This window comes from Ovis canadensis, chromosome 3 (assembly GCF_042477335.2).
Source record: "Ovis canadensis isolate MfBH-ARS-UI-01 breed Bighorn chromosome 3, ARS-UI_OviCan_v2, whole genome shotgun sequence".
NCBI classification, from domain to species: domain Eukaryota; kingdom Metazoa; phylum Chordata; class Mammalia; order Artiodactyla; family Bovidae; genus Ovis; species Ovis canadensis.
The window spans coordinates 199,366,683-199,394,055 of record NC_091247.1 but is presented as its reverse complement, the minus strand read 5'-3'; the positions used below and the strand labels follow the sequence as shown (position 1 = coordinate 199,394,055).

The window sequence follows — 27,373 nt, the reverse complement described above, 5'->3', positions numbered from 1 at the left end:
GTCCAAAAGAAAACATTTTATTCATAACAAGTATGTCTATAGAGAAGACTGATCAAAAACTAATGGTTACTGAATTGTGATAAACTTGCCACAAAAGACTCTGAAAGTTACTAAAAATGATTAACAATACATTGAGATACAGAATCAAAGTGTTTGGCTGAATTAACTAACTCAATCCATGGTTTTGCATTTATAGCTCAGAGTCATATACAGTACACAGTTTTGATTTTCCATTTAGCCTTGAATTAGATAATATGGCCAAGGTATTAACAATATACCATAGATATTCAAAACTTGTCTTTTGTCATTTAGGTAATAATTCTAAAATAAGTTCACTGAAATTTCATTAAAATGTCCTTTAGGCTAAAGCTACAGAATAATATTCACTACAGGAGAAAATTATGGAGATTGTATTAATGCTAGAAATTCTTCTGGGAGAAAGCCTACATATTCAAAATACTGTAAAAAATAATAAATAATTCAAGGAAACATACCTTTCAAAACTGAAAAGTAAGACATTTTGTAATTTGACTTTATTAAAGATAAAGAAAATACTGGAATGTCAAGCCAGTATGAATTTAAAGCTAAAGAATATTTTTCATTCTTCATCCTCACTCATATACCAGACTATCATTTAATATAATCTATTAGGAGTTGTCTCCTTAATAAAATGATGCTTGTCATTGTATGACACTGGAGAACATTTTTACACAGACACTGGGGAATATTGAAATAAAAAATGTTTGTCTAGAGGTCATGATGGTCTAAATAGGCAGAAAATAATTTCTTCTCAGACATTTATTATTTTGGTTAACCCCATACCTCTTTTGCTCTACATTAATGCAGCTTATAGAACACCCACAGTAATATTTTATCTCTAAATAAAAGTAATCTCCTTGTCTTATGAACATCCTGAAAGCAGACATATAATTCAGCCATGCAAAAACTGTATACTTCCTTTTATTAGTAATTATCTGTCCCCAAATAGGCTAATAATTGTCTCTCACACATGACACTTCCATAAGGTGTCTGGTTTTCACTGCAAGAAATATCTGCTTTCCACCCTGGTGAAAGATATGTATTCCCCAAGCACTGCCTTGCATAAAATGGAAATTGGTTTCATTTCCCATTTATATTAAGAGTAATCTCCAAAGTGTTTTGCTAGTTCACTATGCTTCATTTTCTCTGTGAATAGTTCATCAAATACTCTCTTCTGCTTGGAAGTGAAGTAGTTTATCCAATCACCCACTGCCCCTGAAAAAAATCAGAAATAAATCAGACAAGAACCAATTTAAATGTATAGTATGTACAAAAGGAAGCTGTCAGATTCATATGAAAATGTGAGTAATTTTATCTCTTGCTAAGATGGTAGGGAACAATTCTTTTCTTCACTTGCTTGTCTGTTATTTCTAATTTCTTCAGTAATTGCATATTAATTTGTATAGCTTGAAAAGTTATTGCTTGGAAAGGAAAATAAAAATATATAAATACCCTAGGTTTTACTATAGCAGGCAAAGAAGGATCTCACCTAAATTTAATACAAACGGAAAGCAGACAAAGTGGACGCAATGATACTTCATTTATTTTTCTACCTCTTCACCTCTGCAGTCGTAATGGGGCTGATAACATACCATAGGGGTGGTTCACTGGTCTCGTTTTAGGAAACTTTCTCTTACAAAATTGGTTACAGAGAGTTAAAAACACAAATACCAAGTTACTTGTATGACACCCTTACTTTCAATATAAGGTGTCCTGAAATCGAAATAAGACATACACGTCACATGGTCTTTTGGCCTCTCCTGATTGTTGGAGTCACCCTCAAAGCCTTGGCCACTGCATCAACCCGATAAGACTGCCCTTCTCACCTCCATCACACACACTACACCAAACGTCAATCCTTGACCTCGGGGATCATGGTCCTTTGTAACTTTGGCCCCAGGCTTCATCCCTGGGGTCTAGTCTAGGTGCACTGGAGCTCAAAATACATCTCTTTATCCCTTTATTACAGACTGTCTTGGGCTTCCCAGGTGGTGCTATTGGTAAAGAACCTGCCCACCAGTGCAGGTGAGATAAGAGACATGGGTTTGATCCCTGGGTTGGGAAGATCCCCTGGAGGAGGACATGCAACCCACTCCAGTATTCTTGCCTGGAGAATCCCATGGATGGAGGAGCCTGGCAGGCTAGAGTCCATAGGGCCACGCAGAGTCAAACACAACTGAAGTAACATAGCATGCATGTACACAGACTGTCTTAGATTATTCTCTGTAATCTTTTCTCTCCAACTAGCGTATCCACTCTGTCAAGTTAGGGACAGTAATGCATTGTTCATGTGTAATCCTGTAGTACTGAGTCAGGTGCTGACCACATGGTGGGTGTTCAAAACCCATGGCTTGACTGAATGTCAGACAATGTCACCTACAGCAAAGAAACAGGTAACAACCTAAGAAATTTTTGCTGTTGTTGACTCCTGGCTCAGAAGATTGAGTTTAAGAAGTAAAGGGGAACTCTTCTGTTTGGGGGTGAAGAAAAAGGAAAGAGAGTCATATCAGAGATAGAAGATCCCAGAGTCAGGAAATGGTATTGCTTCTGAAACACATCATCAGTTGGGGCACAAGGTCAACTTCATGAGATTAAGGTGCCTGGCTCTTAGAAAAGCAGTGTTAATACTATCAATTTACTCAATATTCTTTCATCCTTCTTGGCTCTCCTTTCTGGCTTCTTATATTAATTCACCTGTAACATTATCATCTTTCTTTTTACATTTGACCTGACTGCTCTGTGCTTGGTTTCTGATTTATTCTTTTACTCTTTCTTCTACTTTTTTAAATAAAAAATATTTAAAGGATAATATATAGGTTTCAGAAAATACATATCTATAAGCAAAAGAAGATAAAAATCAAGAAAATACACCTAGTTCACATGGCTGATAAATTGGTTAGCATGCATTCTTCTAGATGCTTTTCTTTGCAAACATATATAAGCATATAAACTGCATTTAAAATCATACAATTATAACCTACTTTTCTCATTATACTTCAACCGTCTTCCAATATTACTATTTGTACACCTACAATGAAAGTTATCCTGAGTAGAATAATCCCATTTGGATTCTAATCTTGACTCTGCCAACTACTAGTGGTACGATATTGGATAAGTTATTCAGATGCCTGGTGTCTCAATAAAATCACATGAACAGCATTCTAAAAGTCCGTTGCAAAGTTTTAGATAATTCAAATAATGTTGCTGGCATAGAATAAGTGCTCAGTAACACTGGCTATTCTTCATCTAGCATTTCTCGTTTTGGTGACTCCATCATAAACATGAATGTAACTTAATAGATTTAAATTTCTGATTAAATATATTAAGTGCCATTAAAGTGCATCCAGGGTTTTCATTATTATAAGCAATATTGCAACATGCATCCTGTCCATATATATTTCTGTATTCCCGTAATATTCCCCCTAAGTTTTAGTTTGTATGGGCCTTTGGACTTCTGACACTTATGTGAACTACTCTGTACCCTTCCTTATCACCTGATCACTGTGGCCACCATAGTAATTTTCTAGAATATCAGCTCCATTTCTAACTTCAAAGACAACTGCACACACAAATTCCCCTCTGAAAAGTAAGGAATGGCTCTGTTCACCACGGAGTCTGAATCAATAACTTTAGTCATTTGGTTGAAATGATTATTTTCAAAGGATGGATTCCCCACTCACTCCCTCTCCATCCAGCCATTCAAGAAATGAAGTGAGTGGTCTCTATTGACCCATCCTTGTGTATAATTACTTATATAATTCTAATTTCCTAATTGGCCCTCAGGGGGACTAGTTTCAGAGAGGCTGTTTCCACTGTTACCTGCGTTTTTTTTTTTTTTTTAGATATGAAATAAGGAAACTACTTTTAGGGAGAATTTAAAGGTGTTAGAATTACTGTTGCTAGTTACAGTTATGTTGATATGGTTTCACCTGGTCATATTTTCTAGGGTCACTAGTTGGCAAGTCAGAGATTAACTCATTGGAGTAAAATTTCTCAAGCTTGCAGGATAAGCCATGTGAATACTGAGTATTGCTAATCAGATCTCAAAGGGCAAAGATAAAAGACATCAACAGAAGTGCTGGACTAAGGATCAGAACGTCCTCGTTTTTCAGCATTCTCTTTACCATGGACCCTCCGAGTGCCTTCCTGTTTCTCTCTACTCTTTTCTTCATGCATCCCTTTCTATGTTCTGTCTTCCCTTTATCATCTCTTCCTCTCTCCTTCTAACCCTTCTCCCTACCCTGCTTCGATATCTTTCCAATACTGTCCTCCATTCTTCTGCTTAAGAGTGGTCTTTCGCTTCTGCTTCTCTTATTTAATCTCTTATCTCTTTAACCTCCACCTCAATGTGGTTTTCATCTCCACTGCTGGAAACTTATTTCTCAGAATTCCATAGAAACTGCGTTCTCAGAATTCACAAATGGTGAACAAATGGTCATGTTTGACCCTGGTTTTTCTTTCTACTAATTCTGGCTGATCTCTTTTCTTGGCTTGTCTTGGGCTGCCGACGTCAGGGTTCTTAGGATTTCCCCCTTCTACCCTTTCTTCACTAGTTCCTCCCACTCACCCTGAACAATTTTACCTAATTCCACAGTCTGGTGATGGCTCCTAAACTGACTTCTCAGCCAAGCAGCACCCATCAGTGGCTCACTGCCACTACCCAAATTGTAACCCTCCATGTTTCTTACCTGCACTATTACAACAACTTCTTAATTGCACTTTCTGCTTCTGCTTTCACTTTATTCTAATCAATTTTCTACTCTGGTTCTATTTAATTTTATAGCAAACAGGTCTGACTATGTCAGGTCCATTCTTAAAACAGCAAACAGACCTCACAGTGTCCATCAGAGATTTTACTCTCTGGCCATAATATTTCTCTCTCTCATTCTGCTTTATGTATCATCTATCACTTTAGAGTCCTGTGGAGTGCAAGGAGATCAAACCAGTCAATCTTAAAGGAAATCTACCCTGAACTTTCATTGGAAGGACTGATGCTGAAGCTGAAGCTCCATTACTTTTGCCACCTGATGCGAAGAGTCAACTCATTGGAAAAGACCCTGATGCTGGGAAAGATTGAGGCAGGAGGAGGGGGGATGTCAGAGGAAGAGATGGTTGAATGTCATCACTGATTCAATGGACATAAGTTTGAGGAAACTCGAGGAGTGGATGAAGGACAGGGGTGTCTGGGTGCATGGGATTGCAACGAGTGGGACTCCACTGAGCAACTGAACAACGACCACCACTTTAGCACATGGCACTACCTGCTCTTTCTAGGAGACACCATCTAATTCCATGGTGCTTCTGAGATTTTCTTCTTGCTGTTGTCACTTGATGGAATGTATTTCCTCCTGGCATTTTCTTAGTAAAATCTTGCTTATGCTCTCAGTTTCAGATCTGATCTCTTCACCTATTTTGCTAGGCAAACATTTTCTCCTTTAACCATATAGACTCACATTTGCTCGTATTTTACTATATAGTTGTCATTACCTTATATTACTATCTAGATTATGATCTACTGAGTGACAGGTCAGTATTTTATCCAATCATTGAAATCTATTCAATTAATAAACCTGATAGTTTATTAATAAATATTAGGTAAATTTTTAGGAAATATTTTATTAATAAGCATTTGATAAACATTCAAAAATAGTTTATTAGTAAATATTGGTAAATAAATATTCCTTTCTCCTAGCCCTCATTTTTGCAACTCTAAGGAAATTTTTAAATGAACCACCCAAGAGAACAAAAGTAATCTGTAAAGTTAAAACAATATCTGGTCTATCAACACATGAGTTGGCCAACATCCTGGAATGTGAAGTCAAGTGGGCCTTAGGAAGCATCACTACGAACAAAGCTAGTGGAGGTGATGGCATTCCAGTTGAGCTGTTTCAAATCCTGAAAGATGATGCTGTGAAAGTGCTGCACTCAATATGCCAGCAAATTTGGAAAACTCAGCAGTGGCCACAGGACTGGAAAAGGTCAGTTTTCATTCCAATCCCAAAGAAAGGCAATGCCAAAAAATGCTCCAACGACCACACAATTGCACTCATCTCACACACTAGTAAATTAATGCTCAAAATTCTCCAAGCCAGGCTTCAGCAATACGTGAACCGTGAACTTCCAGATGTTCAAGTTGGTTTTAGAAAAGGCAGAGGAACCAGAGATCAAACTGTCAACATCTGATGGATCATCAAAAAAGCAAGGGAGTTCCAGAAAAACATCTATTTCTGCTTTATCGACTATGCCAAAGTCTTTGACTGTGTGGATCACAACAAATTGTGGAAAATTCTTCAAGAGATGGGAATACCAGACCACCTGACCTGCATCTGGAGAAATCTGTATGCAGGTCAGGAAGCAACAGTTAGAACTGGATATGGAATAACAGACTGGTTCCAAATAGGAAAAGGAGTACATCAAGGCTGTATATTGTCACCCTGTTTATTTAACTTCTATGCAGAGTACATCATGAGAAATGCTGGGCTGGAAGAGCACAAGCTGGAATCAAGATTGCTGGGAGAAATATCAATAATCTCAGATATGCAGATGACACCACCCTTATGGCAGAAAGTGAGGAGGAACTAAAAAGCCTCTTGATGAAAGTGAAGGAGGAGAGTGAAAAAGTTGGCTTAAAGCTCAACATTCAGAAAACTAAGATCATGGCATCTGGTGCCATCACTTCATGGGAAATAGATGGAGAAACAGTGGAAACAGTGTTAGACTTTATTTTGAGGGGCTCCAAAATCACTGCAGATGGTGATTGCAACCATGAAATTAAAAGATGGAATTACTCCTTGGAAGGAAAGTTATGACAAACCTAGGTAGCATATTGAAAAGCAGAGACATTACTTTGCCAACAAAGGTCCGTCTAGTCAAGGCTATGGTTTTTCCAGTGGTCATGTATGGATGAAGAATTGATGCTTTTGAACTGTGGTGTTGGAGAAGACTCTTGAGAGTCCCTTGGACTGCAAGGAGATCCAACCAGTCCATTCTAAAGGAGATCAGTCCTGGGTGTTCATTGGAAGGACTGATGCTAAAGCTGAAACTTCAATACTTTGGCTACCTCATGCGAAAAGTTGACTCATTGGAAAAGACCTTGATGCTGGGAGGGATTGGAGGCAGGAGGAGAAGGGGACGACCGAGGATGAGATGGCTGGATGGCATCACCACCTCGATGGACATGAGTTTGAGTGAACTCTGGGAGTTGGTGATGGACAGGGAGGCCTGGTGTGCTGCAATTCATGGGGTCGCAGAGTCAGACTCAACCGAGCGACTGAACTGAACTGAACTGAACTGATAGGCTTGGTGGTAAAAGAATTTGCCTGCAATTCAGGAGACCCGGTTTCAATCTCTGGATCAGGATGATCCTCTGGAGAAGGAAATGGCAACCCACGCAGTATTCTTGTCAGGGAAATCCCATGGACAGAGGAGCCTGGTGGGCTACAGTTCATGGGGTTGCAAAGAGTCAGACACGACTTTAGTGACTAAAAACATACACAGTTGAGACAAAGAACAAATAAATGTGTGTTTTAGTAAGAAACCTGAGTATATGATGCAAAGAATTTTGTTTTCGTAAGTTATGAAAAATATGAAAAATGTGAAAACATTTTCTCCCCAGATCTGGACTATAATACACAAGGATTTCAAAATACTTCTATATCCAGATGTACCCAAACTGTTTCTAAGTAAAACGTTAGCAATTCATGGAGGTTTATTTCCTTCTCTCTGTGTTTCTGGCTTCCCAGGTGGTTCAGTGGTAAAGAATCTACCTACCAATGCAGGAGACACAAGAGATGAGGGTTCGACCCCTAGGTCAAGAAGATCCCCTGGAGCAGAAAATGGCAACCCACTTGAGTATTCTTGACTGGAAAATTCCATGGACAAAGGAGCCTAGTGGGCTACAGTCCATGAGGTCGACACGAATCAGACATGACTGAGCACATGTGCACTCTGTGCTTCCAGGCAGAGGAATATCCCCAGATAAGGATCCCAGCTTTTCTCTCCACCTCTTCTCTGCAGGGCAAGTTGTTTGATTGGTGAGGTTGGAAAAATGCCCTGGTCACATCCATCAGCTCTTTTTTCTCTCCTAGAGAAAACATGTGTCAGGTACTGCTCTGTACCACACTCTGAGTGTCCTGTGCCAGCAGGGGTCACGACTATCTTGGAGTGGCTACGACTAAGTGAACGTGTTTGTAAAATTCAGGATCCATTATGAGCAGTCATACTAGGCTGCAGACCTGAAGCACATTCTTCAAGTTGCTTTATCATTTCCATCTGTTTGACACCTGTGTCTGTCTCTCAGTTGGTTCCTAACTGGGCCTGGGAATCTCAACATCTGGAAAGAATGTAACTCAAGAATTTCACTTAATAAACCTTCACTAAGGGATAACAATGCACAATCCGCTGTGCAAGGTATGGAGTGAACAAAGCTCAAACAAGACATTAAAAATGGCAAAATGTAACTACTTCCGAATATAAATCCAGGCAAAGCATCTTATCTCTGACTTACCTTTCCTAAATACCAGGTTCCTGTTAGAAGTGAGGGCGCAGATGGTGTGATTTGGATCACAGTTTTCTTTGGCTGTATTATTTTTCATTTCAGTGAATGATGTTTTCCAAACAATCTGATTAATCTCACTGTCAGTCATGTTTAAACCGAGGAAAGTAGCTATTTTCCTTATGTTTTTAGAAGGATCCTGAGCAAACAGCAAATAAATAAATATACACAAAGCGTAACTCATCAAAATATCAAATTCATTCTCTGAAATCTGAAAATGGGATTCATTGATTGATTTCCTGTTTTAATTTTACTTAAACTTTAATTGTTGAAATGGCAGAAAAGACTTACTTTCTTCATCTCTTCATAGGATATAATGAAAATGTTCTTAGCATTTTTGTGTTCTTCCCAGCTTAAAACGTGATCAAACCAGGATCCATATACAACTAGAAGAAAAGTGAGTTGTTGTGTTAATATTAAATGTGTTAAAAAGCTTTCATTAAACATTATAGCTTTGCATCCCTGGGTTCTTCCCACTTCAGTGAAGTAGTCGGTGTAAGCTACACACATACTAGACTCTGGAGTGAAAGAGTTTTCCTTCAGAGAGCTCAGTTTCATCATTTTAACTATTAATAAATACACTATTGTGAAATGAAGCTGGGTGGTCACTTCTTTTAATTAGGCTGTGGGTTTTTTTTTTCTTATTTCCAGTAAATATTCTTTTATCATCAGAAGTGACAGCAGAACTAGAAAGACACATTTTTTCCCAAGAATTGTGTTCTGATATTTACTTTGGATCTTGGGAGAAATAGGGGGAAAAAAAATGAGAATTTATCCTTTTCTTCCTGTAAAGTGACATGAGTTTCATAATGATAAATTCTTAATACAAAAACCAGACAAACTTCCTCAAAAAATTCTATTCACAGTTCAAGGCTGAAAAACACAGTCTCAGGGATTTCTCTGTAGTTGATATGCTCTCTTTATTGTTTTGTTAAATTGACAGCCTTAAAAATCTCTTAAGGCTTGAAAGTAAAATATTATCATGCAAAATAACCTCTAAGTGATGACTGAAAACAGTGAGCAACTTCTCACCACAGAAAAGTTGACTAGCTTGACAATCTAAAGCATAAAATATAGTCATTTAAAATACTACATATGGGACTTCCCTGGTGGTTCAGTAGTTAGGAATACGCCTTGCAATGCAGGGGGCAGGGGTTTGATCACTGGTTGGGGAACTAAGATTCCACATGCCTCAGAGCAACGAAGCCTGCGCTCCACTCTTACTGAACTCACACTCCACAAGTAGAGTGTTTGGGGGGGCGGGTAATGTAAGATCCTGCATGGTGACACCACAAAGATTCCATGTGCCTCAGCTAAACCTGATGTAGCCAAATAAATTAATAAACATTAAAAATAAGTGACTATGTGCTCAGGCATGTTTGAATCTTTGTAACCCCATGGACTGTAGCCCACCAGGCTCCTCTTGTCCATGGACTATTTCGGGCAAGAATACTGGAGTGGATTGCCATTTCTTACTCTAGGGGATCTTCCTGACCCAGGGATAGAACCCACATCTCTTGTGTCTCCTGCATTGGTGAGAAGATTCTTTACTACTAGTGCCACCAAATGAATATTTAAAATAAATAAATAGACAAAATACTACATATACATATTTCCATGCCTCTGATGAAATGAAATTCAGTTTTTATGACAAGACAAAAATTTTAACATAAAATGCTTTCTCTGTCCATTTGGCTCTCCTCCCTTCCCTTTAGAATATATTGCGCATCTCCAGTCACCTGGCCTCCTTAGGTGGTACATTCCTTCTTAAACATATAAAGGGTCACAACTCCTTAGGAAATAATTTTCCCCCTTAAAGGGGTTATGATGGCTCATAACCCACCACTCACTTTGTATCTGTAGATCTGGATCGTGTCAATTGTCAATAATACCTAATTTGACATATAATCCTTGGTTTCAAAACTGTGCTTTGACCTCTAAGGGTCAAAATAGTCATCAGAGCTTTCTGAAATAACTGTCTCATGAGTGATAATCTTCAGGCTGGCTTGAATGAAAGTTTCCACTTCTTAGATTGACTGTTGATCAATATTTCCTCAATATGCATGGTGTAGCTGGCAGGACACCAGAAAGTATCTGGAGTCTACCTGAACCTGTACTTGGTATCAATGTGGACACATTGAGCCCCTCTGGCTTCTTGGTACAGTTCAGATGTTCTGGTGCATTCTCCTGCTATCCAGGCTTTGAGCAGGGAGCTCAGGAAAATGTAGGTGGCTGGGTTTTTGTTATATTTGACTTAGATTGAAAAAAAAAAAAAAGGTGGTGATGTATGTTTTAAACAAACCATTTGCTAGTAAAATGAGAGACAGAATTATTCAGCTCCAAAGAGCAAGGGAACCCCACTACAACCATTAAGTAAATATTACTCTTCCAGGGACACATGACAAAAAGATGGGTCATCTTGTAGACGGTGATTTTAGACTATTGAGAAAACTGAGACACATGTAAAACTTGAACTGACCCACTTTGGAGAGCTAGACTCCGAAGCAGCATGCATCCAATTCATCACACTGTCCTCAGAAAATTAATCAGATCATATGTCATAAATAAATTAGGGTGTCAAGTTGATAACAGGCAATTGTGCCTCAAAAGCCAAATAGCTCCCAAATGGACAGCCACTTGTGGGGATACCAGCTGAGTATATGTATGCTTGCAAGTGTTTATTTAATTGTGAATTAAAAGAAAACCTGCCCTGAAATGATCAAGATGGGGCTCTTTTTGTCATTCCAAAACTGAGTTTTGTGGGCACGATTGGGAAAAGCCTGTAGAACATCAGTTTTTTACCATGTCAGTCAGTCTTCTGGATCCCTGCCTGCAAGGTTTACTTTTTCTTTTCTAAAAATTAAGTTAGCAGGGGGAAATATTTGTAGGGTTAGGGCTAATTTCTTGGATCCTCTGAATTGTAAAGACTTAGAGAACTCCTATCCTATCCTTTGAATTGTAAAGACTTTCTTTAAGTATGGAAGATCCCCTGGAGGAGAGCATGACAATCCACCCCTGTATTCTTGCCTGGATAATCCCATAGTCTAGGATAATCCTCTGGACAGAGGGGCCTGGCAGTCTATAGACCATGGGCTTGCAAAAAGTCAGACATGACTGAAGCAGCTTAGCTCAGAGAGCTCCCTTCCTAAAATATCGCACCTATTTTAATTGGTATGCAGAAGTCCCCAAAGGATTCACAATTCCAAAATAGCTTCAATTTGAGATTCTTTATAAAGAGTTCTAGGAGAGTCACCTTAAAAGGACTTGTATGATCAGTTACACTTATGTAAATAATCAGGCCAAGTTGATTAAAATAGACTTATTTTGTAAATAATTTAGTCTTAATTTGGCTATGTTTGGTAGAAATGAAGGTAATTACTTTAGTAGAGAGAAAAAATATCATGTTTAATGGGCCATTAATTTCTACTGTTGTTGTCATTAAGGTTTTTTGTATTTACTACCTAAGATTTACTTCTCAGATGGCTCCTTCTTGCTATATTACCATAAAGATTGTTTCTGAAACTTACTATCACAGTAATCCATTTTAGGATGAAGAACAGATGCCCCATGACCTGTAACTGGGACATTATGCATACTGGAAAAGTCAGGTAAAGGAACATTGATAGTCATCATGGAAGGGACCCAATCAGCCCTCCTCTCCTGAAAGAACTGCAGATCCTATTTCTGACACCTGCCTAAGACCATCACTACGAGACCAGGATGAGAAGACAACATCTGAAGTAGGCAGCTAAACCAAGATGCCACACCAGGTTGGTATACTAATTACTCTGATAGTTGTTCATTCTTTTACTTATGAACCAAATATATGTCTTCCTTGGACTCAACTGTTTGCAAGTTTCAAAAAAATCAATCCAGTTGCTGGGTTTGTGGCCAACTGCCTATGTCCAATACTCCTAGTTTACCCTGGTGGCTTTCTCTTCTCCAAGGTTCTAGCTGGATGGCTCTTACAAATTTTACTTTAGGAGAAAGAGACTCCAGTACTATGCAAGCTAATGCTACTGCCAATATCACTGAGTGAGACCCTACTACCCGGCCAATTAGTGACACTTGTTCTGAACCTGGTTGTAAGTACTCCTTTACACTAGATGATTACATGTTGGAAAGCAGTGGATTTATGGAACAAGTTTTGGGCTTGGCCTTCCTTTGGTTGGTTAGGAAGATGCACAATTGATTTCCCCTGGGCTCAAGGTCACCTACAGGAAGTCTTGGAAACAGCCCCTGTCAATCTGCCTTTAATGCAAGCATGCAGGCATTAAAGCATTGATCAGCTTTCCAATGGTATGACCATTTGGCTGTGATTCTCTTTCCTTCACTTGGAAGGGAAGATACCATTAATCACATAGAGGCTTTAATGAAATTTACTCAGCAAGCTCTGAATGATAGCAATCAAGCCATTAGCTTGCTCAGTTTGGAAGTTTCCACGATGAGAAAAGTGGCCCTACAGGATTGCATGGTCCCGGATATTGTAACTCCTTCTCAGGGAGAAACGTGCTATAATACTGAATATTGGGTTTTTATACCTGATGAGTCTTCTAACATATCTTGTCTTATGACACCCAAAGAATCAATTTTCCCCTATAAAAGATCCTTTTCCTGATCTAAGGAACATACTAGGAAAATGCTATGGTCTAGGAAGGGTTTTGGCTTTAGTCTTTACTAATGACATAGTAATTACTCCTATTGGCAATTTTGACTACTGTTTGTGTAACTTATAAAGTTATCATCAACTCCTACGAAGTTAATCATCTCTAAACAACTTGAAACTGTTTTTCATATCTACAGCTCTTTAAAGAGTAATGAACATACACATGGATGCACACGCAAGGAAAAAGTTGGCATTAAGTACTATGGACAACTGAGAATTGACTATTTCCCTTTGCCATTTATCTTACAAGTACAACCTCCTAAAAGGAAAAACAGAATCAGGTTATCAAGATTTGGTATCAAGGGACACAGTGGACTCAGACTAGGTAAGCAACTACCCTGGCATCAAGGGACTAAATATTTGATCACCTAATGCTTTCTATCAAAAAATTAATCGTCAAGACTCACAGACTTAGAGAATGAACTTATGGTTGTCAGGGGGAAGGGATAGTTAGGGAACTTGAGATGGTCATGTATATATTGTTATGTTTAAAATGGATAACCAGCAAGGACCTACTGTATAATACACGGAACTCTGGTCTATGTTATGTGGCAGCCTGGATGGGAGGGGGTTTGGGGGAGAATGGATACATGTATATATATATGGCTGAGTCCTCTCACTGTTCCTTCAAACTATTACAACATTAATTGGCTATATTACAAAATTTAGCAATACAAAATTTAAAAGTTCAAAGAAAAGAAAAAGATACATGTTCAGATAATAGCCATTAAAAGATAATGATCAAAAGCAGGACATTGGTGAAATAAAGCTCATATTTTATGGTAAGAGAAGAAAACTTTAAACATCAAAGTTTGCCTGTTTGGGCTTTCTCTCTCCCATTTAGAGGGTATTGTGCCTTTGTATTAACCAGATATCCTTAGGAGACAATGTTCCTTCTTAATCTTGTATGAAGATTCAAGAGTCATGATGATTCAAGACTCACTTTGTACATTTAGATCTGGACCATGTAAACTTTCTATTACACATCATTTGACATATGATCCCTGTCTCAGAACTTATATAACTGTGCTTTGACCTCGAGCAGGTGGAACAGTCCTCAGAGCTTTCCCAAAGTCTGTCTCCTCGGTTTTAATCCTCAGGTTGAATTAAGTAAAATTTTCCATTTTTTCTTAGATAGACTATTGATTAATTTTTGTCAACATTTCCTTATCATCCAAAGATTTAATACTGGCTCAGTCTTGGCTTCCCCAGTGGCTCAGTGGGTAAAGAATCCACCTGCAATGCAGGATACACAGGAGATGCGGGTTTGATCCCTGGGTTGGGAAGATTCCCTGGAGGAGGAAATGGCAATCCATTCCAGTATTCTTCCCTGAAAAAACCCATGGACAGAGGATCCTAGTGGGGCTATATAGTCCATGGGGTCACAGAGGGTCAGACGTGACTGAGTGACTAAGCACGCACAATGCCTCAATCCTAAAAGAGCTGTATTACTAGCAATTTCCTGAAGATTTGCTGACCACAAATTCATTTAGTCAACATTTATTAAGCTATTAGTGTCTGCCAGACATTATGATATACATTTAGAACATTAAATCTTTGATTAAATTGAAGTACAACAAACTCTAAGCTAACTGCAATTTTTCATAGCTTCAGCTCATGAGGAAGCAAAGGGCAAAAAAAAAAAAAAAACAAAACAAACTATAATCTATTTTTAAAGCAAGAATTTCCAAGACTACAATGGTATCATTAGAGTATCTGCCCAATTTTCTACTCCATGGACCCTGAAGACTGTGTAATAATAATGGTGCTAAGAAGAGCTTTCCTGATACAATCTTCAGTTATTAGCAATCTCATTGCTATTTCAGTGACTTACATAATACTTTCTCTTACACAATACTTTATCTTAGAATTACCCAAATTACCATATCAGTGATAATAGTTTATCTGCTAAGAATGGCCAACCTTTTCCTAGGCACAAGAACACATGTAGGAGGAAGATTGATTTTCTCTCAAACTTAGGAAGTCCCTGGAATCCTAAACTATGCTTACAGATTCAATCTGTCTCACCCCCTCTCCCTAGCAGCTACAGTCCAGCCCTGGTGATTAATGTCACCTCCTAGAGTTGCTAGGGCTTCCCAGGTGGTTCAGAGGTAAACAATTGGCCTCCAATGCAGGAGACATGGATTCAATCCCTGGGTCAGTAAGATCCCATGGAGAAGGAAACGGCAACCCACTCCAGTATGCTTGCCTGGGGAATGCCATGGACAGAGGAGCCTGGCAGGCTTCAGTCCAGGGGGTCACAGAGTCAGACACGACTTAGTGCCTAAACAACAACAGAGTTCCTGAGGCTATGAAAGCTCCCAGTATTGTCAGGAGAGCCTATACTTCTATTACCAATAAGCTGAGAAGGGACACAGACCCAGCATCACACCCAGTGATTAGGTGTAATTGACCTTGTCCATTATGGTTTTTCTGTAGGAAGCGTATTCCAACATGCCCCAGATAGATTTAAGAATCAACTTTGCATAATAGCCTGATTATAATTTGAGAGCCAGCTATTCTACTATTGACTAATCAATTCATTCTCTACCTTGTTCCAAAAGGATGTAAGCCAGCCAAAAGAATCTAAAGAAATTGGCTGCCTGTGGCGTTGTTACTAATATACGAAATTACAGTTTTAGTTTATATTTTAATCAGAATCCTCATTGTCTAGGTCATTAGTAGACCTCTGGCTTTAAAGAAAATACAGTTTCCAAAACACATTTGGAATCTTCCTTAATGGGAAATGTTTTTCTGCACATTCTTCACGTAATACAGAATTATTCTACCTCTTCCTGGCCTTAAAATATGCCAGGATGGTCCTTCTGCTATCCAAAATTACTCCCTCTTCTAAAATGCTCCTGAATAGAAGTTGTTCTTTCTCAACCAATCCAAGTGTCTTAGGGTCTGGAGAGTGAGTCATAAATTTCACTGCTTCCTACCAACTTCTAGAACTTCTCTCCCCTAAAGAATCCAAGCTCCTTTGGGACTCTTGTTTTTCAATATACTGCTCTTTCCATCCTTGTCTCAGTCAGAAATCAACCTTCCAATCTCCTACAGTTACTGAAGATTCTGATTTTAGAGCAAAACCTTAATGGGTAGCTTTTATAATCCCCTTTACTCTGACCTTTTTTTTTTTTCTCTTCATTTTCTTGCTTTTATTTATCCCCTCAACAATTGACTTGCCAATACCTTCAACTTTTTTGCTCCTTTACTGTTTATTTCAATCATCAAAAAACACCCAGTGTTTAAATGAAGCAATTCCTCTTCTTTTCTTCTCTCTTTGCTGCTGAGTTCTGCTGGAAAATTTACACAACTCTGTTTATAGCACTGCAAATTCATTTTTCCAACCTTAAAGGCCCCAAGTTTACCCAGCAAAACTATTTGTTCTACATTAACACATTCTCTTATTCTTCACCTCAGCTATTTCAAACCTCCCACATTTTCTGCAAACCTTGTACCCCACTCTTATATCCTGTTATAATGAGGCTCTTGGTTACTAGTTTCTAGAAAGCACTCTGATGACAGTTAACTGTCGAAAATGAAACTTGCCTAGATGAAATAGCCTAGGAAATATAAAGTCCTAATATAAAACTGGAGAAGGGGCTGTAGGGGAAAAAAGTAAAATACTAATATTGCATTGAGATATTAATCTGTTGGGATATTGCCAGAACACAATGTATAGTTATTATGTAATTTGAAAACCTAAAGTGTATTTATAAACTGAAAGAGAAAATTTAATGATTAGATAAATGTGTAGTTATGTATATCTCCACTGTCCTATCTGCTCATATCATGTGTATTTATATTTATGGTTTGGAGTTGGGTCCAGGGTATTTTGATGTCTCAGCTATAAATTAATCTTTCTAGGTAAATATCTACTTGTAACATTTCCACCCTAATGTGAAACTATGTGAGTCTTTGTGTGTTTAAATGTCTATGTCTAATAGAATAAGGGAATAGATTTCTACAACAAACTTTCGCCTCTAAATAATTCTACAAAATAGATAATTTTAAAAATCCTATTCTATGTTAGGAGTCTGAACCTCAGAACAGCTAAGCTAGTTGCTCAAAGTTACATATGGAATAAAAATAGTCAGGACTTGATCCCAGTTCTACTGTCTCCATAGCTTGTTTTTTCTACTACATCATGTCATTTTGCAAGAGAAATAACCCTCTCCTCAAAAAGTGACTGAAGAACATCTTTGAAACACAGTCACATACATATAACCACTGCAAAATGATAGAGATGTTGCCAAATGAGCCCTCATGTAATGGTGACAGAGGTGGTGAACCACAGTCTATAGAGTTGGAGATGAACATAGCTTTTCTTTTCTTAAAGAAATGCAGACTCAAGATCTGTTTTTCAAAAATAATTTGCGTATTTAAACTCTGCTTATTCCAAAAATGGAATTGAGGCAGAGTGAGGCATGCTAACAATCTTCAAATATTTAGAGAGCTATCAGGTGAAAGATGAATTAATTATCAGAGGGGTAGTTTTTGTTGTTTTTTTTTTCCAGATGAGTTATGACATAGTGGTCAGAGCAAAGATTTTTGGATTTGACGTTTAAGTATCAGCTCTCCTCCTTATTATTTATGCTTCTGTGGGAAAGGTATTTGGCCTACCAAAGTCTTCATTCTCCTCACCTGTAAAGTGAGGGTAACACTCACTTTATGTGTTTTCTAGTGAGGATGAAATGAGATTGTGTTTGCAGAGTACCTAACCAAGTGTCTGTATCACATGGTATGTGCACAATCTATATCACATGGGAAGATTTTTAAAAACATCTTAGCAATACCAATACTGAATGTGTTGCTTTAGGGTATTAGGAAGGGGTATGAACTTGTCAAGGTTAAGAAGTTCAAACTTAGCCTCTACAGTTTTGGGGGGGGGTGTTGTAAATGGGGGTGTTGTAAAGGTGCTTCAAACATCAGGTGGGTGTTTAACATGACCAGATGACCTTTACTATACCTGTCATTTCTGAAATTTGATGATTCTACCAAATATGTGCCAATAGATAGGGAACAAAATAGAAAGAGGAGTTGAAACAGTGTGAGCATAGTATGTTCTTCCATAGCAATTATCACAAACCAAAATATTAAACCTTGTTTCTGGTGAGTTTCCCATGTCCTCATGTTAAGGTTACTCTTGCTGTGGACTCTCTTGAATTAACAAGCAAAAGCTTGACAATTCGCAAGTAAAATAGTGAAATTAGTAATTAAGCCAAGTGAGAGAGAAGATCCTCAGGGAATATACCATTTCTAAATTGTGTCCCTTTCGGATTCTTTATCTTCTTACTATATTATTTTTGTTTAATCAAAGCCCTGGGAATTTAAAAGAGTTTTTTTTAAGTGCTCCAGACACCATTGAGTCAGGGAAAAAAGAATAAATCCAAGGGCCATGCATGGTGGCACGCCCAACATGTGCTGTGCAGCTCAACAAGTAATGCATCACTGAGGTGTTTTCAGAATAAATTACTTTCTTCCAAGTGTCAAGATGGCAAATTGTTTCACATGTGTTATACCTGGGGGGGTTGAGAGTGTGTGAATGTACTGTTTGACATGATTTATTTTCCATGCAGGTATATATAAGGCATGTTTCAAGCTACCTGTCTAGGTTTCAGCTGTAAATCACTGTACTTCAATCAGTGAATAATTACTTCAGGGAACAGACTGAGGGTATATGAAAATAATGCTTGATCAGAATTAATTTTTGTTTCTGAAGACATGAAAACCAGCTAACAAGTTATTGCTAATATGTTCTACCCCTTGGTGATAAGAAAAACTATGAAGAAACAAAGTGAGAAAGAATTTGCATAGAAGAAGCAAAAGAATAATCTATTCAAATATATTTCTGAGAGTGTTTTCATCTTGAGTGAAGATATTCTCTGTATATTATGAATAAAAATCACTGTTATACTTACCATCTCCTTTTAGGAACAGCTCAAAAAATTCATGCCAGGTTTCAATGCTAGGGAGATTAGGGTTATCCCTGTAGTAGTGGAAGAATGAAACAGCTATATCTTTTGGATTCCTAATGACGTAGATAATCTGTTAAAAAAAATCAATTTATTTTTGTATGGAAGTAGCCCCAAGACATGCCCCAAGACACACAAAGAGTTGGACATGACTGAGCGACACTTTCACTTTTCACTTTCATCCATTGGAGAAGGAAATGGCAACCCACTCCAGTGTTCTTGCCTGGAGAATCCCAGGGATGGCAGAGCCTGGTGGGCTGCCATCTATGGGGTTGCACAGAGTCAGACATGACTGCAGCAACTTAGCAGCAGCAGCAGCAGCCCCAAGACAAAACATTTCCTAAGAGAAAGTAGCAGCCACACTTACCTGTGCAAGTCACACTTTTTGGTAGCTTCAGCTGATTATTAAATACAGACTTAGATACCAGAGTGTCTCAAAACTGAAGGTGCATAAAAATCATCAGGGGATCTTGTTAAAATGCAGATTCTCACTCAGAAGTTCCAGGATGAGGCCTGGCATCGTGCATTTGTAGCAAGCTCCCAGGAGATGTTGACACTGCTGGCCCACTGACCAGACTTTTTGCATTTATGTGCTAAAATTTCGTCCTATCTTTTCAGGGGTAGACTTGAGAAAGTCCTCCTCAGGTGAAGGACAAGATTAATATTTTAATGTCGATATATGACAAAACATGATTTACATACAAGAAGATTTCTTACAAATTATCCATATTTATAGAAAGAATAATGTTCTGGAATTCCTTTTTCTACAATTTAATCAGCTAAAGAGTAAAGAGTCTGAGATACCTTGCCAATTTATACAAATACTGCAACTGCAATTTAATTTGATTCAATAAATATTTATTTAATACCTATTGTATGTCTGGCTCAGCTGGTGAAGGATCTGCCTATAATGCAGGAGACCTGGGTTCGATTCCTGGGTTGGGAAGACCCTCTGGAGAAGGGAACGGCTACCTACTCCAGTATCCTGGCCTGGAGAATTCCATAGACTTTATAGTCCATGGGGTCACAAAGAGTCAGACACGACTGAGCAACTTTTACTATTGTATGTCAGCTAGTGTGCAAAAATGTTCCAGAGCCAAGGAATAGAATAATGAGCAAGACAGAAATGATTCCTGCCCTCTCAAAACTTGCACTCAAGTGATGTATGTGTGTGTGTGTGTGTGTGTGGTGCACACGCTCGGTCATGTCTGACTCTTTGCGATCCCATGGACTGTAGCCCACCAGGCTCTTCTGTCCACAGAATTTTCCAGGCAAGAATACTGGGAGTGGGTTGCCATTTCCTCCTCTAGGGGATTTTCCTGACCCAGGCAAGTGAAGGAAATGGATAATTAAATCCACTTTTGACAGTGCAGTGTTATGAGGGTTACAATAGTGAAATACAGAAAACTACGCTCCAGTGTTCTTGCCTGGTGAATCCCAGGGACGGCGGAGCCACAGGAGCATATAAAAACCTCTGGAAGCCAATGTGAGAAGCCTGGCGGTAATAGAACTGTCCCCAGTCAAGGTCACCATTGCATGAGTACCAGATATTCTAAGTTGCTTTTTAATTGAATATCAGGGAGGACATATTTGACTTAGATAAGGAAGTGTTTACTGAGTCATTTTTTATACATAACTATCTTTCCCTACTGTGTTCATAGTCCAGGTATTGTGACCCTCATTAACAGCACCTGCTCCTCTTTACTTGAAAGATACACAAAGACCAAGACACGCAGGAATGAAGAGCCACCTTTACCCCCGCAGTTATCTTCTCTTTGTCCCAAGAGATAATCATGGAAGAACACAACAACTCGGGCTTCCTCTAATTGCATAGGCTTCCTGGGCAGATTCACAGAACCTCAAGGCCCAGACACCACAGTTTAAAAATCCACCGCTCTAGCAAGAAGGAATAAATGGCAGAATTGTAAGCCTTAGACATCCAGTTGAAGACTTTATTTTTTGATAAAGAGAATAAATTTTTAGGGACTTTGAAGAACTCTTCCTTAAAGTTACATGTCAGTATGATCTAGTGGGAGGGACAGTGCAACCCATTAACACATATTTTACCAAAAAAAGTTAAAAGAAGGTGTTCATGTGCAATGAAGAATGTTAAATAGTGTGGTGCGTATACAAATACAAAATCACTATGTCATACATCTGAAACTAACATACTGTTATATGTCAATTATACACACACACACACATTATGAATGTCTCCTAAGAAATTATAAAAATTATTAGGGAATATGAAGAAATATGAACAGAATATAATATAAGAAATATGAACAGAAGGTAGAATAGTACTCTGGAGAAAAAATTAAATATTAACTGAATATTTAAAAAGTTAAATTTCCTTAAAAATTAATTTAAAAAATTTAATATTAACTAAATATCATGTGACACAGTGGTAAAAAACTTGCCTGCCAATGCAGGAGACACAAGAGATGCAGGTTCAATCCCTGGTCTGACAAGATCTGTGGAGAAGGAAACGGCAACCCACTCCAGTATTCTTGCCTGGAGAATTCCATGGACAGATAAGCCCTGGTGGGCGACAGTCCACGGGGTCGCAAAGAGTCAGATACAACTGAGCAGATACACAGCGTGAAATGGGCTGAAAATGTAAATTTCATGTAAGAAAGTTTGGAAACATTCAAAAGGAGAGCAAATGTTAGGAAGAAAATATAGGAGGCCAAGGAGGGTTGAGAGCGGATAGAGAGCAATGGGAGGAGGAATTTCCTATCTGTCCAGCACTACACGGGTGGTTAAGGCTCGCCCATCCTCCAAGCTCTTGGGGCTCAGCCATGAGCAACAGAAGACAGGTCAGTGACTTGGCATTCCAGGGACAACCAGAGAGTCTCAGTCCCCATTAAAGGGTGGCAAAGAAAGGATCATACCTTCAGGCTGTAGTGTTACTGTGGTGGTTTTAAAAATACCCAGCTATAATCCTGGAGAAGGGCATGGCACCCCACTCCAGTATTCTTGCCTGGAGAATCCCATGGACAGAGGAGCTTGGCAGGCCGCTGTCCATGGGTTGCAAACAGTCAGACACATCTTAAGCAACTGAGCATGCACACACACACACACACACACACACACACAAACACACACACACCCCTTTTCTGAGTTTTGGCTTCTTTGCTTATAAGAGGAAAAACAGATATTCTTGTCACTGTTGTAACTTTTATAAAGCACAACTTAATCTCTGGTGGCATTTGTTATCAGTGTTATTGCATGGAAAAGAAATGCAAAAAAGCAAAATGGCTGCCTGAGGAGGCCTTACAAATAGCTGTGAAAAGAAGAGAAGTGAAAAGCAAAGGAGAAAAGGAAAGATAAAAGCATGTGAATGCAGAATTCCAAAGAATAGCAAGGAGAGATAAGAAAGCCTTCCTCCGCGATCAATGCAAAGAAATAGAGGAAAACAATAGAATGGGAAAGACTAGAGATCTCTTCAAGAAAATTAGAGATACCAAGGGAACATTTCATGCAAAGATGGGCTTGATAAAGGACAGAAATGGTAGGGACCTAACAGAAGTGGACAATATTAAGAAGCGGTGGCAAGAATACACAGAAGAACTATACAAAAAAGATCTTCACAACCTGGATAATCACGATGGTGTGATCACTCACGTAGAGCCAGACATCCTGGAATGTGAAGTCAAGTGGGCCTTAGAAAGCATCACTACGAACAAACCTAGTGGAGGGGATGGAATTCCAGTTGAGCTGTTTCAAATCCTGAAAGATGATGCTGTGAAAGTGTGGCATTCAATATGCCCACCAATTTGGAAAACTCAGCAGTGGCCACAGGACTGGAAAAGGTCAGTTTTCATTCCAATCCCAAAGAAAGGCAATGCCAAAGAATGCTCCAACGACCACACAATTGCACTCATCTCACACACTAGTAAAGTAACGCTCAAAATTCTCCAAGCCAGGCTTCAGCAATACGTGACCCGTGAACTTCCAGATGTTCAAGCTGGTTTTAGAAAAGGCAGAGGAACCAGAGATCAAATTGTCAACATCTGCTGGATCATCAAAAAAGCAAGGGAGTTCCAGAAAAACATCTATTTCTGCTTTATTGACTATGCCAAAACCTTTGACTGTGGAAAATTCTGAGAGATGGGAATACCGGGCCACCTGACCTGCCTCTGGAGAAACCTGTATGCAGGTCAGGAAGCCTCAGTTAGAACTGGACATAGAACAGCAGACTGGTTCCAAATAGGAAAAGGAGTACCTCAAGGCTGTATATTGTCACCCTGCTTATTCAACTTCTATGCAGAGTACATCATGAGAAATGCTGGGCTGAGAGAAGCACAAGCTGGAATCAAGATTGCTGGGAGAAATACCAATAACCTCAGATATGCAGATGACACCACCCTTGTGGCAGAAAGTGAAGAGGAACTAAAAAGCCTCTTGATGAAAGTGAAAGAGGAGAGTGAAAAAGTTGGCTTAAAGCTCAACATTCAGAACACTAAGATCATGGAATCTGGTCCCATCAGTTCATGGGAAATACATGGGGAAACAGTGGAAACAGTGTCAGACTTTATTTTGGGGGGCTCTAAAATCACTGCAGATGGTGATTGCAGCCATGAAATTAAAAGACGCTTACTCCTTGGAAGGAAAGTTATGACCAACCCAGATAATATATTGAAAAGCAGAGACATTACTTTGCCAACAAAGGTCTGTCTAGTCAAGTCTACGGTTTTTCCAGTGGTCATGTATGGATGTGAGAGTTGGACTGTAAAGAAAGCTGAGCGGTGAAGAATTGATGCTTTTGAACTGTGGTGTTGGAGAAGACTCTTGAGAGTCCCTTGGACTGCAAGGAGATCCAACCAGTCCATTCTAAAGGAGATCAGTCCTGGGTGTTCATTGGAAGGACTGATGCTGAAGCTGAAACTCCAATACTTTGGCTACCTTGTGCGAAGAGTTGCCTCATTGGAAAAGACCTTGATGCTGGGAGGGATTGGGGGCAGGAGGAGGAGGGGACGACAGAGGATGAGATGGCTGAATGGCAACGCTGACTCGATGGACATGAGTTTGAGTGAACTCCGGGAGTTGGTGATGGACAGGGAGGCCTGGCGTGGTGCAATTCACGGAGTGGCAAAGAGTGAGACATGACTGTGCGACTGAACTTAACTGAACTGAAAGGTTGTTAAGTGTACCAGACTCCTTTTCTATCCAAATCTCTCTCTCTTAGATAGTCTATTTGAAATGAAAATGCTCAATTGAGTCAAGCTGTAATCAGCTTAGTATGCTTTCACCTTTTCTGATAGCTTTGCTTGGGATAAACACAAACTCCATGACATCTACCTCTCCTGTGTTAGTTTTATTTGAACCGGAGAGTTGATAGTATACATGGAGACATTATGGTCATAGAGTTATCATCATTGGAAGATCTGCTTTGATGTATGGACATTTGGTAGGTTTATTTATTCATTTATTTTTAAGAATATGACTGACATTGTTTAAAAGGCATCATTACTGGGAAATTGTTTACAGTGGACACGTGTGTCTTGCCTTTGCTTTACAAATTTTATCCTCTTTTTTTCTGATCCTGTATTCTCCATGAAAACAAATTTTAATAAAAAATACATGGAAATAGAAAGAAAACTTTTAAAATTGAAGTAACTTTTAAAATAATAATGTGAGGACTTTAAAAATGAAATAACTATTCTTCAGTGTTATATATTACATTTTACTTTTTATTCTTTCCCATATAATGTTTTGCAAAAATGAGAGATAAAACAATTAAAATAATATTATTAAGGCAGTTTTTCTTTTCTCTGGACATCAATATTTAAAGAAAATGACTCAAACTAGATTCAGAATAGAATAAGACATCATCTAGCATAATTACAGTTGACATACTAATGTCATACTCAGATTTTTATGAGCCAGATACTGTGGTAATACCTATATACTCATTTTCTTGTTTAATGTTCATCACACTTCGTGACATGAATACCATTATCCTTCTGTTAAATGAGGACACCGAAACTCAGAGAACATCAGCAGTTTTCAAAGGTCACACAGCTTGAAAGCAACACAGCAAGAATCCAAGTTCAGTTTTGTGTACCCCTGAGCCTCTGTCCTTAACCATTGAACTTACCTTGCATTGTTTCTGTTTAATATTCATTGGTAGCATGCTGTAGCTCAAATGCGTTGGAATAACTCTAGTCTCACAGTACGTTTTTAGTTCTTCGAATTTAGAAATGTCTCCCAATTCAATAGGAGGTGTTAGGGTAATTCTAGCATTGGGAATGTTCTCAATGATTTTTGCAATCCAGTGAGTGCCTTCATAAGAAAATAAAATGAAATGCATTTTTAATCAAATGATACTCAAAATGAATATAGAAAATGGACAAGAGGTTATAAAAGCAATGACTACATTAGTTTTATTATAAATAGTTATCACCTCGACACACAGATAAACCTGTTGGAGCATTTGAGATGTTAGTTCCCTTTGCAGGAAGAATCACATTTTAAAGATCGTGAAGAGTAATGAAAACTGTGTATGCTGTTTCCTCAGCCTGAAATACTCTTCCATGTTACTCCTCACTTCTAGCATTTTCTCCAATTCACAAACACACAGATCTTTTCATTCATGCTTCCTGCTGGTGCTGCAAGCTCATGCATCTTGCTCTTCTAAAAACTGCCTTCTGAGTCCCCAGTTCCCTCTTCTAATTGCTCACCCTCTCTGTCTCTCGGAAGCAGCACACATCAAAATAAAGTTGTATTCATGTCTATCTCCCTAGCTCCCTGCTGAATACAGACATGGAATCTTGTTTTTGTCTGCATGCAAATACAGAGCAGTTGTGCAAACAAAGCATTTGAACAATGAAGGAATGCTATATCCAAACATCAAGGGGATGCAAATTTACTACCAGGAAGTCTGGAAGAGATACCACTTTATCTTACCGAAAGCAAAGGAGGATATGCTCCAGTGGTGCAGACTACAGAGAACTGGAGCAGAGAAGTAAAAGTTTGGGTGGGGAGGATGTTTTGCTAATTTGAAAGCAATGTTCCAAATTGGTTTAAACGAGGCTTAGTTTCCATTTATCTCATAATTCCAGTTAGATACAAGATGAACAAACTTATAGTTGAATAAATATTTAAACAGTGCTCTAACATTATGTTTTAAATTTAAGACTACTTTAGATTATGATATTAATAGTCTTAAATATGTATAATAGTCATATAAATATAACTATATAGTAATGATATTTGCATTGTTTTAATTAAATATACTGATTTATTCTGATAAGAAGAGAGAATACACAGTTTTGTGCTGCTGAAGGGGACCTCCTGGCAGCTAATGGAAAATGCCAATTTATAGGCAACAATAAGTCCAGGGACTTCCCTGGTGGTCCAGTGGTTAAGACTCCAGGCCCCACATGTAAGGGGCCCAGATTCCATCTGGAGATTCAGCTCCCTTATGCTACAACTAGATCTAGCATCTGGGAACTAGATCCCTCATGCTACAACTAAAAATATCCCCCATGCAGCAACTAAGATCCAGTGCAGCCAAATACATATATTTAAAAATTATGTCTAGTGGAAGCCTTATATATAGTTGTTTGTATATGGTATAAATTAGCCACTTGTTCTTATCAGCCCATAAGAAAACAATTATTTATTTACAGATCAATCATTAAGTACAAATTGAACAAAAACTATTTATTTATCACTATGCCTGGCTTAAAGTATGAAGAGAACTTTATAATGTTACAGATATTATGCTTATTATATATTAATATCTGTATGTCTTTGTGAATAAAGTCAAAACAAAAGTGTGCTAAAGCTCTAATTTTTTAAATTGAATTTTCTCAAAGCACATTTTTTGACTTTCTAATCAAATTTTTTCATGAAAATAAGCATTTAAGGTACTTTAATTTCCAGCAGAAAAATTCTGAAAAGTAAATGTTTAATAAAACTTATTACATGTATTATCATTCTTGTATATCTACATTCTAAAGATACATTGAAATAAACTTTACCAGATTTTGGATAGGAAACCAGAAACACATCATCCTCTCTTGCCTCAAAAGAATCCAGGGAATTTAGAAGTTCTTCTGAAGACATGGTAGAAAAGATGACTCCCTTGAATTTATGAAGAACACTTGACTGGCCCTTGGATGACAT

At 38.4% G+C, this 27,373-nt stretch overlaps 1 protein-coding gene across 1 annotated transcript; it reads right to left on the bottom strand.

Annotated features, from left to right (window-relative positions):
* Positions 1 to 27,373, bottom strand: LOC138436404 (sulfotransferase 6B1-like). Its single transcript, XM_069581992.1, has 6 exons — positions 27,229 to 27,373; positions 25,341 to 25,525; positions 19,184 to 19,310; positions 8,885 to 8,979; positions 8,546 to 8,732; positions 1 to 1,254 (listed from the first exon to the last, which is right to left on the bottom strand). The coding sequence occupies exons 1-6, from the start codon at positions 27,371 to 27,373 to the stop codon at positions 1,136 to 1,138; spliced, it is 858 nt and encodes a 285-aa protein (XP_069438093.1). The 3' UTR covers positions 1 to 1,135.